The sequence below is a fragment of the Arctopsyche grandis genome, chromosome 3 (assembly GCF_051622035.1).
Source record: "Arctopsyche grandis isolate Sample6627 chromosome 3, ASM5162203v2, whole genome shotgun sequence".
Taxonomy (NCBI): domain Eukaryota; kingdom Metazoa; phylum Arthropoda; class Insecta; order Trichoptera; family Hydropsychidae; genus Arctopsyche; species Arctopsyche grandis.
Window position 1 is genome coordinate 13,629,067 of NC_135357.1, and position 13,707 is coordinate 13,642,773.

Genomic DNA, 13,707 nt, shown 5'->3' on the forward strand with positions numbered 1-13,707 from the left:
GATTTTAGTGACTTTGTGACGAATAATTTGTGACCAGTAATCACCGAACCAACAAAGACAGAGACTATTTATCTACCGAGCCATAGGCCATAGCCTATCCAAAGAACATATATATATATATATATATATATATATATATATATATATATATATATATATATATATATATATATATATATATTTCCTGCAAAATTGGCTTTCCCTCCCAATTTCTCTCGCGAAATCTTAAGTTATATTGTTATACCTCAGGTTTCTCTTCATAGATGTCTCTATGAATGTTTATTATATATATATTCGTATTGTTACATGAAAATGTTATTAACGTCTTGTATACAATGTTTATTGATCGTATTGTATACGATCAATATATATACGACATATTGCAATGTCTGACCATAGATGTCATGTATGGTTTGGATTTATGTAATAATTATGTATTAAAAAAAAAAAATATATATATATATATATATATATATATATATATACGTATATATATATATATATATATATATATATATATATATATATATATATATATATATATATATATATATATAATTTCTTGAGTCTTAATCTGGTTAGCACACTCGTTGCTTTGTAGGAATCTGTTAGACGAGTGTGCATGATTAATTGATGTAATAAAAATATATATACATATGTATACATATATAAAAATGAATGTCTGTGTTTGTGTGTGTGTCTCGAATAGGCTCCTAAGCCACTGAAGCGATTACGATGGAACTTTCAGGATTTGTTGTATGCATTTCCGGGAAGATTACTGTGAAAAAAAAACGGGAACACACGGGAACGGAAACGGGAAAAACGGGAATTAGTGTCATTCGCTATAATTTCGAATGTTTTCGCGTCGCAACCAGGGTGTTCGCTGCCTGCGTTGTTCCGAAAAATGGGAACGGGTACGGGAATTGCATGCGTTATTGTGACATTGCAACGCATGCAGGGTTCAGCTAGTAAAAAAATAAATAAAAAGTCTCCACAAATTAAAGTCCTTAAATTTTTCATTTTTCTAAAACTTCAAGAATATTTTCACTAATTGTATTGCTTTATTTAAACAGTCTAATTACATACATTTTAACGAGTTCACGGAAAAATGCACTAAATTGCACTGAATAGTGGCGCAGTTTCGAGAAGTTCTAATTTTCAAAGGAGCTCAAAAAGAACTTACGCAATAGAATTCCACAAAAAAACGTTAGCACCCTCGGATAAAATACAAATACCTCTTGACGCTGACCATTTACCATTGTCAGCGTCAGGACCTTGACCATTTTTGACCATTTTTGAAAGTTTGGATGTCTCCAGAGTGCAACTATCTCGAGTGCATTTTTCCGGTCACCATTTTAATGTATGTTTATGTACATATTTTGTACAACTAATTCAAAAGAATTGTAATAAAACAGAATGACCTATATTGTGAAACATGTTTATTTATTAATTTACATTATGTATGTATTTCATTTAAGAATTTTTAAAAATTTCAAGTGTGAAAAGATATTTACATGATATGATTTTAGAAATATAAATAATTTAACAACTTTTTTCAAAAGCATATTTATTGAAACAAATTAACAATACGAATTTAAACAATGTATCTATAAATATAAGGCAACAAATGCAAGGCAATTCAGAATATGTGGATTCCAAAAATATTACAACTTACTATTAGAAATGACTTTTCATTTCAATTCTAAGCAATCGATACGCAATTTTAAATTTTTAAATAGTGTAGTTGTTGAATAATAAGTAAATTGCCAAAATATGAATTTATTAAATTTTGGAACATGAAATTTTAATTTGCCTTCAAGAAATGCATTTTACATGTTATACAATTTTAATAAACAAAAACACCTATTGGCTTTCATATCCATAACTACATTGGAATTTTAATAATTTTATGAACATTAACAACAAAGATCATTTTTTGATAATTTTCTTTGTGTTTGAAAAGATATATGTATGAGAAACCCTAAATTTACAATTTTTATCAATATTAACAATTATATAATACATACATGTGCAAATACAATTAAATTTAAATATATAATTTTTTTGAAATGATTCAAAAGTATTTTCAATATAGATTTAAATTAGCGCTAAATTGTAAAAATATATTAATTACATATAGTACATACATAGGTTCAATGGATGTCTTTCAACGGTTATTAATATTTTTGAATTAATATAATATTCAAATTTATAATTTAGTAGAAATAAATACACCAAATATATCTACTGTAAAACAAAAAAAATTCACTCATTTAAAATTCACACTGACACATTGCACATATGTAATTACTATGTAAACATCACTCGTGCTTATCTTAAATGTAGTAGTGAGTAATTGTTATTGCAAAAATTGAAGCAAATCGTTATTTATAACTTATACAAATGCTAATTGATCAATACTTTTTTCTAAATTTTAATTTACATATTTTCATAATATTATTAATTTAATTTAATAACATTATAGCTATACATATGAACATGCCTCGTGATTTATAAAAATACAAGTAAGAATGATATTGAATAGGAATGTATTAAATTGAAATATCACAAATATAAACGATTTGGAATTGTAAAAAATTATTTTTATTTTATTGTTTAAATTAATTGAATGTTAAGAACAGTAAATAAATATTATATAAGCAATGAAAATTATGTACGTATGTAATCACTCATTCGCCGATTTTTATACTATTTATAAATTGTATAGATCTCTCCACAGCCAGGACACTCCAATAGTCATCAAAAATAGAAGAGATATCACTGAATTATGTTTCATACCATCTGGAATTATAGATTTTCCGAATTATTTTAAATATTTACATATTATTAATTGGATTAAATTACAGAATGCTAAATTACCACTGCAATAATATTCTCTATCAACATAGCCGTCTTCTTCGTTACATAGGCACATCTTGTGCGTTGGCATTTTTTTATTAGCATCAGCTTTAGTGGCGTTGGGTTTTATGCAAATCATTCCTTCCATGCAATTACCATTTGTCTCACAGCCATGTCGTAGACCTGAAAATTATAATAAATTCATATTTTTCCATATTGTATATATCGATGTGGTGCAAACGATCGAAAAGCGCCAGACAGACTGAACCACAGATTAACGACACGTGTACCTTATACGTGCGCACTACTCGCACTTACACTAAGCGAAATCTACCCGAAGTCCCGACATACCTACCCTGTACATATACGTTATGTGCTTCTGATACTTTAGTTCCGATTTTTTCCAAGATCCAACTCAATTTTAATAACTACCATTTTAATAATTGCATTTGTGCACATCGAAAGGTTACTCGTCATCTGATGTGCAATTTTTCATTCGTGAAGTCGAGAATTGCGTTTAAAGCAGCCATCCAGTTAATCTGTGGTTCAATCTGTCTGGCGCTTTTCGATCGTTGCACCAAGCCCTGTATATATGTATGTATTTTAGCAAATAATCAATATTAAAACTATACATGAACTAAAATGTTTCAATTTTACTAGCATTAGTAACATTACACATATGTATGTATGTATGTACATACTACATATGTGCCTTCAATTTAGCATACAAGAATATTTGTTGAAATATACTACAATTTCCTTTAGAATCCTACCAGAAACAAACATCCATTATTTATATTAGTATTCCATGGAGGTAATGAAAAGGTATTCGAACAAGGTGATGGTATTTACGGTGGCAACTTTGCAATGCAAATTGGGCAAATAAATTTGTTGGTGCATTGTTTAAGGTTACTGGTTGCATGCCACAATGGTAGCACGAAAGTTCATAGGCAGTTGCGCGTGTCCGACATATGTCAGACAACAATGTTTATGGATAATTGAATAACATCTCCAACCCCTTCCTTCCGTAAATTACAATTTATAGTTTTCCACTTTGAACTGTCGCCATTTTTCAAATTTCCAATCCTTAATACCAACAGTAAGTACGTGTTTTTAATTTAAAATTAAAGTTATTTATATTTTCTTTAAGGATTAAGTGATATGAATTTTTGAAATGTCAATTTTAGTAAAAACAAAAAAAAGAACTGTACTTAATTTTTTTCATGAAAGCACTATGGAACTTTGCACTATTGAACAATGATATATGTATAACGATACTGCTTCTGAATATCACATATGTATGCATATGTTACAGTCCGAGTGTTAGCTCCGGTTGGTTCATGAACATACTAGTTTTTTCATTAAGTGCTAATAGTCAAAATTTCATATAGATAAGTGCTCATAGTCAAAATTTCAGGTGGCGTTGGAATAATTTCCGTTTCTACTGATTTTAGAACGGAAAATGGAGCATGCGATTGAGAATACTTCAGCTTGTGCCAAATAGTTTGTGAATGAACAAACTACATAGTTCGTTTTCAATTTATTATTTTGGGTACAGTATAACTGTCCAGATTGGTTCGTTTACGAACAAACTAGTATGTTCATGAACGAACGAGATGTACACGGATGTTTGGGTGAAAGTTGAAGAAAAAAAATTGAAACTTTTTAAAAAATATTATCATCTACGGCGTAGATGACAAATCTACAAATCTACGGAGTAGATTCTACGCCGTAGATTTGTAGTGGTTCTACGACATGGTCGAATTTCGGTCACCATCCTGCGAGCTGCTCCACTTCCTTCCCAACCCTTATAATTAACAGTCGTGTGTTTTTAAACACTACGTCGTTTCAATCCCCTACGCCCCAATAGATTCTACGGTTCAAGTTAAAGTACCATGAAATGGTAGTCCAATGACAACTGAATGTATGGCAAAAGAGTATATGACTATTGAAGGCACGACAACTAAGAACATGACTGTTGAACACAGCCACAAGCTCACACAGTGAAATGTGAACCTTAAACCACGGAACCCCGAAAAAAGTTTCGAATAGTATGTAATACAAATAAAATAAATTATAAACTACTCTTGTTCTGTTGTTAGCTCACTTAGCCGAATATAGGTCTGTTCATACCTATTCAGCACGACCCGTATCCTGCAGGTGTCATGCAAGTGCGGATAGTATTCTTTGGTACATTATATTCATACTCTATTCGCGCATGCGCATTTACGCATTCATGCGCGTCCATATAGAATGTACCAAAGAATACTATCCGCACTTGCATGACACCTAGCAGGATACGGGTCGTGCTGGATAGGTATGAACAGACCTTATAGTGTATTGGTAAATGAAATGAATAATACGTTTTCAAACATGTTGCAGAAATAAAACAAGACGTATGAAACGCCATTTTTATTATCATATACATACTTTACATATGTGTAATCTGGTTATATGTTTTTGTTTAATGTGGAAATGATGTAAAGGCAGGTCTCAAAAAGAGGTACAAAACTGTTAAGGTCAAGGTCGTCCCTTTTTTATATTAAATTATAGTATATTCGCCGTGAATTTGTAACGATGATCATAGATTATTCTAGGTGTTAGTTTTCCAAATACGTATTTCATTGCTCTGCCACCTCTCACGCGTAAGTGTGTGTGTGTATATGTTTCATTTTTCTTGTAGGCTATCAGATTTTAAAGTATCCGGCCGGCCGTAAATTATTTTTATTGTTGTACGTTCGCGAAAATCCAAAATTACGAACACGCGATGCGGTCTCGTGCGAAACAAAGAAATGTAGAACGTCGACCTTACCCAACGTGTTCGAGAGCGGAATGAGTGGACCTACCCCCTTTCCCCCAAAATGCTCAAAAACAAAAAAGAAGGAGGTAAATTCAAAACCAAAACGCAAAAGCAGACACATCTAATAGCTTTAAATCGCAGACGTTTCAAAAAAAAATATATATATAAGCATAAAAACAAATGAAATAAAAAAAGCAAAAAACAAATGAGATAAAGCTTGACCTATCGAATGTTTGATTTTCCTCTTTCCTTTAAAACCTATTTCCATGAGATGAATAAATTAATAACCTTTCATTTTCGATTCACATTTTCCGTTGATAGGGCTGTCGTTGTCTCCACAAAGACAGCGTAGTTTAGAATCGCTGGGGTGTCTCACGCAACTGGTGTCCTGAATACCTGCACAGTCCATCTCTACATTGCATTCCCTACCTGTAATTCAGTTAAAATAATACATACATACATAAATTGTGTGAATAGACATACATATACACAGGTCATAAAAAAACAGAAAAGTGTTCTGTGTTTTGGTACAGAAAGTTGAATAAAATAATAATATTCGCAGTACACCAGCAAGCAGTATATCGATTTAGTTTTATATAAACGCTAAAAATTGAAAAATTAGAATCGTACGTTATGCAAATCCGAGTTTATATTATTGTGTGGACATTAGCTGTGACTGTAATTACGACTGTAAAATATTAGGTATTCTTATGTTGTGTGTGCGAAAGTTGTTTTCATCGTAAAAGAAATAACATTACCCGTATTTTTTAGATTACTTTCGGCATTTATTTTTTTTTATTTTACCTCTAAATGTAATATTCTTGCCATTTTTTTGCGTTTTTGTATGTACGCAGGTACGTGTATTTCAAATTCGTGATTTTTGCTTCGTCGTGTGTGTACTTCGACATTTTTTTGTGACACGAAGGTATTGTACATTACATACATAGCTTTGTTTATAAATATAGTCTAAATATAAATTTTAATATGTAAATATTTAAATTTTAATATGTAAATATATAAATTTTAATATGTAAATATATAAATTTTAATATGTAATAATATGAGTCTGAAATACCCCCAAAGTGCAATTGGCGTTTATCGAAAAATACATTTTCGTGGAAAACTTTGGTTTTTCCGTATAGCAACCTACATATTTGACGTTTTAAGGTAATTATACGATAGATTTCTAAAATCAAAACTGATTAATAATTCCGAGGTTTTAAATCGTTGTGCGGAAAATATATATGTATATATATTATTCAAAAATTTTACTTTGAATTTAGTTTCGAAATGCTTAATATAAAACTGCACAAAGTTTATCTCCTCCTTTTCCACTTAATTCAAATGCCGATTTATATCTTGTAATACCTACGATGGAGCTGACCTCACGGGGTAAGTTGTCAGCCATATCTTTATAGCGTTTTCCATCGCTACTGTGATTTACCTGGGTGTCCTACATTTAAAAATAATGTAGTTTAACGGCATGTAAGCGAAATATCAAGCTTAAATAATTACTGAAATGTTTCAATATAAATGTTTTGTTTTTTATTATGATCGAACAATAAAAATGACGCATAAAAGACTCGGTATTTGTAGGCTATAAATGTCATGATTGTCCATAACTAAACATATTCGATGTATGCATGTACATATAGATACATATATATGTACATACATGGTAGATGTGAAAAGATTTTCAAAAATGATTAAAAGTCTTACATCTATGCAGTTCAAATAAAAAAAAAAAATATATTAAATGTGTACGTTGGTCCATATAAATATTTAATTTATATTTTACAATGGTGCCATTACAGGTTGCCCCAAAGTGACACCTATGGTTTCAAACTTGCACATATATAAGTTTATAGATTATAAATTTGAAATTATATTTAAATAGTAAGTATGTACATATGTAGGTTGGTTGCCAATTTTGGTTGAGGAACCGTTTCGACAATGAAATCAGATAAATTGGCAAACTCTAAATAGGAAACAATTGACTCGAAATCCCAAATATCCTAATTTGACCAGCAGCACTGCAAAAATACTTAGAATATATACATATTTAAATGTAATAATAATTTAATTCACAATTTATTTTAAATAAACATGTATATGAACTGAAGTGCGTATAAGAAGAATTCGAAAGTGTTATCAGCTAATTTAAAATTTTCAGATCTTTATTTTGTATGAAAAATATTCCTCGAAATATGTACATATGTATGTATATTCGAATGTTCGTTTTTACGAAGTTTTTTATCAAAAAAACTGTACATATTTCAAGCAAGTTTAAATATTTTGTATATATTGGAAAAAGTTAGTATTAAAATATGATATGTATGGATATCTATTTTTATATATTTATATATGTACATATACAAATTATATGCATACATGCACATATATACAAATAGTTTTGATAACAAAGTTGTACAACTGTGACCGCGTTTTGCTAACATTTGATAGAACTGCGGCGAAAAAGAATTTTCAAAATTGCCAGCAATTGTACGATTTTTTCTTATTATTCACTGAAAGTTCATTTAATGAGTTAACGTCACGAATGCAAGCGAAACGAACTCAGTTTACTGTAATTTTAACGACTTTATTTTAACTATAGCCACAAACTGCACAAATCTATGTCATTTCAAATTACGTACTTAAATTTTTAAAAACAAACATCACTAGAATTATAACGCATTAATTCAAAAATAAATATTTTATAATAAATAAATGTATAAATAAAACTTAAATAAATAATGTTTTAGAAGATTATTATATTTTAGTCTAAATAATTAGAAATATATTTTATACTACGACTCGTTATATAATATAAACGTAAAATATATAAATATCATCGTTTACAGCCGTACAACATCCAATGTTGGATGAAATCCTCTCCAACACGCTTCCATTCATCTCTGTTTTGCGCAACTCTCATCTATCTCACTCCACACATTTTCCTAATTTCGTCTGCCCATCTTCCCTGCGGTCTTCTTTTTACAATTGAATTCTCTCGGGTACCATTCTAGCATTTATTTTGCCCACCTTTTGTCCATTCTTCGAACTACGTGACCCGCCCATTGCAATTTCAATCTCTTCACTCTCTCCACTATATCTACTACCCTTGTCATACTTCTCATCCACGCATTCCGTTCTCTATCTCGACTCGTTATGATAATATAAAATACTCAGGCTAAAGATCATAAAGACACTAAAGATCAGATCACTCTTTCGAAAGATGATTCAAAATACAAAAGCTATCCGTGTTTTTTAAAATCCTATATTACAAGTCCACAAATCTTCAATGATATATATTGACTTTTCCAACCTATTGTTTCGATAGCTCGTAGAGGCTATCTGGTTCCTTAACATTATACAGAGGTGGGCTATTTGATTATCGTGTTGATGAAAGACTCAACACTAGTCCATTTGAATGATTGATAAGACTGGGGCTACGCATTAATTTGTTATTTTTTTTCTATGTCAATTTTTTATGTATTTATTATAATAATAAATGAAAATAAAAATATAAAGGGGCTGAAAGGTGCGAGGCAAGTGTTATTTTTTTTTTTTTAGATAGTTTTGCACATGTAAAACAAGCGCTAGCACGCCTGATCTATACTATGGTACCTTGATATTGCCATAGGTTTGTCTGTGATCGATAACGGTGATTCCCATATTTGAAAAAATGTAAGAGAAACCTGTCGAAAAAAAGCCCCGTGGTATGATACATCCTTTTTCACCAAAGGAGGCCAAGTAGGTGTCCGTGCCGTATGATTCAATGTGTTTGCGCCCTTAATAGTTCTATCACTCGTCGTAACCGGAAACTTCAATGTGAAGATGAGAATAAAAGAGCGACCTCATTCCAGACGAGTTGCAATTAGTCGAAGGAATATTTGCAAAATAAAACTGATAAACTTTCTAGAATTAACGCGAAACATATGTAGTATATTTCAAGCTAATAATACTTCAGTCGAAAAGTAACAAACAGTAAAATTATTTCACATTGACTTGGTGCTCTAATTTGGATCTGGATATTTATATATTTTTTATACATTACATATCGATTTTTTCAGTTGAGTAGCGAAGAAAAGCCTTGGTTACGCCACTTGGAGGTTGTAATTAGCAGGTTTGCCGACTGACCGCTGAATTTCTTACCCAGGTCAGGTCACGCGACCCTTAGAACATTATACCGTGAAATATCGCACATGTGCACCAGTACACAAATTAAACAACATTCAACAAAAAACGCACAGCAATTTCCTTTGTCCACATTGAAGAACCTTTTAACCCGGTAATTAAAGTTTCAGGTTGACGAAAACCTTATCGTAACCCTTGATGATGCGTGCGCGTACGTATTTACGCCAAGTAGATTAAACTACCTTAATGACAGTTGTGTATGCAAGCTAACTTAGTTCATAATAGTAAGTCAGGGAGTCCCTCTCCATATAAATAAAATATACACTAAAACAGTGACCTACCTACATACATATGTACAGTGAACCATCATATTATAATGAACGCAATTTTAAACTTGGTACATTATTCCTTTACGATCTTTAGTCATGAACCAGTGTCTGCTAGAGCCTATGAGAGATAATGAGAGCCTATAAATGCAAATTTATAAGATATAGTGTGAAAAAGATAAAGTTATGGGTGTTTAAACAATTAGAATTTGACGAAATGAGTGGGGGGGGGGAGGGGTGGAAAGTCAAATAAATAAGGCTACAAGCTAATGACAAAGGAATAGCTTGTAATTTTAACATAATTTTTAATCATGTTTATTACGATAATATTTCACTATCGACAATTGAAATCTCTATCGGGGGCCAAACCTCGCAAAATAGTAAAATTTCAAAGCGATCGGAAAAATATAGGAAGGAACGTCTTTCGAACGGACATGGTGAACACGGTAATAAAAACCTTGTAAAAAAAGGAAAAACTTTAATTAAGTTTAATTAAGTTACTAAAGTGGCAATGCCTATTTAAAAGTAAAATTATGAGACAATCACATTGATTAGTATATTTGTTGAATTTCCAACTGAAGAAGTAAGTAAAGTTGATTGAAATAATTTCAGTTGCAGGTATTCAATTTTGTAATTTTTTATCTAAGTATGATTACTCCCGTTGCAAAGTTTTCTTTAATCGTGTGAATTCATTAAAAATGTGATCCGAATCGAAATGTGTAATGTAAAACAACACTTAAAATCAAAATAACAAGCGATTTGTAATATTGATAAGGTTGAAACAAAGAAAATACGGAAAATTCACTTAAATCGAATCGGAGTAAAAGTGTTTTTCGCGACATATGAGAGTATCGCGTGAAACGGGTTAATTTGGCATGGAAAATAACGGGCCGTTATACAAATTGTGGTGTCGTTAATTGAATCACACGCCATAAATTCCCATACGAAAAGCGTTTAATATAATTAATACATTATCGCATCTTGATTGATGCATTTTTTTATTGATGATGCAAATAAATATTAGTTTTAATTGATGATATTTCGCAATACTTTCAAATTCATTATTATAAATGTTCCCATTAATGAGCCGAAAATTACAGCAATAAAATGCTATTCATAGTTGTCAATTTTGGCATATCATAAATTTTTTCGAATTTACCTGTTTCATTTTTAATTTCGAATGATGTTTTATTAAATAAATTAAGCTTCTGTAACATTGGATTCATATGTCTTGCTTTGAATAGTAGATAAATGTAAATTATACCTAAATATAATAATGTTAAATCGAAAAACCAAAATTTGATTTGATCAACAAGAAGTCATAACCAGTCGCAACTAGATCCAGTTTTTAATCTTGAACGCAAATCATATTTGCATGCATAAAAAAATGCATTCAAATGTCTGCTATTTATAAAATTAAGTTATTTAATTACGTAAACAAATGAAAATATATTCAGAAATTTGAAATTTAAACAACTGTGGATATCTAAGCCTTTTTTTTGCTCACCTTTGTAAGCAGCATGGATATGATATATGTATGTAATGTATATAAAATTGGATTGTATATACATATACATAATATATGTACAATAGCCTAAAACCATCCCATGAATATTTCCAATAATCTGAATAAAACCATATTTAAATTTTGTTATAAGGTCTCACCACATACAGAGAAACGTCGCATTTTATGTACAACATATCTATGTATGTACTTATTGTACCTATACATATATATGTATATGTGATGGTTCTAAATATTAAAGATTCACTTAAGTCTACATATTTACTATTAAAAATATAAATTTATTGAAGAAAAAAAACAACATGAAATGGATTCAAAATTCTTTACTTTAATGTTCTCATCAAATATATTACATTATGCCGATCTTTCAAACTTAATTTTAAGCTGGTAAAAATGAATAATTTGCAATGATTTTACCATTTAATAATAAATTACACTATTTAATATCATAACTTGACCTACATTATAATTTAGGATTTATCTTTTTACCACTCGACTTTGGGTTATCTGCTTTTTTTTCAAAGATAATCTATGTATGTGTGTACATATGCATGAATCTACATACATACATAGTCCGTAGATTGAAACAAATAAACTTATTATTTATTCAATTAAATTAGCTAATTTGCTGTATAAATGATTAATTTGGTTATGTTAGTAATGTTAAAATAATATCTTCCTATCATATCATACATATATGTATATATATATATATATATATATATATATATATATATATATATATATATATATATATATATATATATATATGTATATATATATGTATATATATATATATATATATATATATATATATATATATAAATAAATACCTTTTTTAAACATTTAGCAAAAAATTTACCTATGTGTAAAACTACGTAAGATTAATTATATCAAACTAAATATAAAATCTCAAAGCTAATTAATAATGTATGAATTCTGGCTATTTAATGCACATTCTGATTTTTAGTAGATACTAGTTATTTTGAAAAGGATTTTTAGTAGATACTAGTGATTTTGAAAAGGATACTAGATATTCAGAGGCTTTGATTTTGAAGTTTAGTTACCCCTTTCTCGTTACAATTATTATTTTTTGAATATGAAAGTTTTTAACCGCAATCAAAATCATCCTTTACATATACACCTAATGTTATATTATAAATTGGCTGCAAAACTGAGCTTTGTTTGGAAAGAGGTTTTAATTAATAATTTTATTTACGACTCAAACAAAAAATGATTATGAATTTATGCTCATTATATACTTCATTTCATTGTTAGTTTGTTGAAATCAACCCCCATTCTATATAATTTTTCCAAATATTGTTAAGATTTGGTTGAAAATGGTAGTTTTATTCCATCTCACCGAAATCTTGTATCCCATTTTCAAAATTAAATTTATACTAGTACATATATTTACGATTGTATACCTGGTGGTGGAGTTGCCTTTGGCGGTAGTGGATTGTTTGAACTAGTTTTGCCAAAAGTAGTAAGTGCCTCAGAGGAATCTCTGGCGAGGCAAGCCAGCAGCCAAATGGCGGCTGCCCAAGCTCCAGGAGGCATGTCTCTTCCACGCAGTGTGATGCTGCCTCTGCTGATAACACTAGACGACTACGGTCGTCTTGTTAAGGTATTGAAATACACAACACCTTACCCAAAATATGAAAATCACTAGACACGTCCTGTTCGAGCAGAACGTTGGCTAAGAATGCCGTTCAGAGCGACGCAACCTTACGTGCTGAAAAACCACCCACAACCCCCCTTTCACCTTCGCAACAATCACGCCAAAACGCACACCACAACTTCGTCTATTGACAAACTTCTTGCCACAAAATATAGCAAATTCTGCGGTGTATAAAAAAAGTTTCCAAAAAATCACGATTAGGTACCTACTACATACATACGTCACGTCAAGTCACGTCAGCCCTGACTTCATTTCCTTTTTTTTTTTTCTTCTTGAAAATACCTGTAAACATTCCGAGTGCTTGCATGCTCAATGGTTTGCAACTCATAATCAATATTCAGAACTCATTAAAAAACTTTGTTGGATCTATAGGTGAATG

The 13,707-nt window shown here is 30.3% G+C and overlaps 1 protein-coding gene across 1 annotated transcript; it reads right to left on the bottom strand.

Moving 5' to 3' along the window:
- Nucleotides 1-1,428: 1,428 nt before the first annotated feature.
- Nucleotides 1,429-13,354, bottom strand: sosie (oogenesis-related protein sosie). The gene is made up of 4 exons (XM_077427904.1): nucleotides 13,075-13,354; nucleotides 5,948-6,088; nucleotides 2,881-3,042; nucleotides 1,429-2,802 (listed from the first exon to the last, which is right to left on the bottom strand). Exons 1-4 carry the CDS (start codon nucleotides 13,205-13,207, stop codon nucleotides 2,714-2,716), a joined length of 525 nt encoding a protein of 174 aa, XP_077284030.1. The 5' UTR covers nucleotides 13,208-13,354; the 3' UTR covers nucleotides 1,429-2,713.
- Nucleotides 13,355-13,707: the final 353 nt, after the last annotated feature.

Excerpts from the sequence above, each read along its gene's own strand:
- sosie (XM_077427904.1), bottom strand. The coding sequence starts at position 13,207 with ATGCCTCCTGGAGCTTGGGCAGCCGCCATTTGGCTGCTGGCTTGCCTC. Across the intron at positions 3,043-5,947 it reads ATGTGAATCGAAAATGAAAG|GTCTACGACATGGCTGTGAG; the intron begins GTTATTAATTTA and ends TATAATTTTCAG. Across the intron at positions 2,803-2,880 it reads TAGAGAATATTATTGCAGTG|ATGGTATGAAACATAATTCA; the intron begins GTAATTTAGCAT and ends CTATAATTCCAG.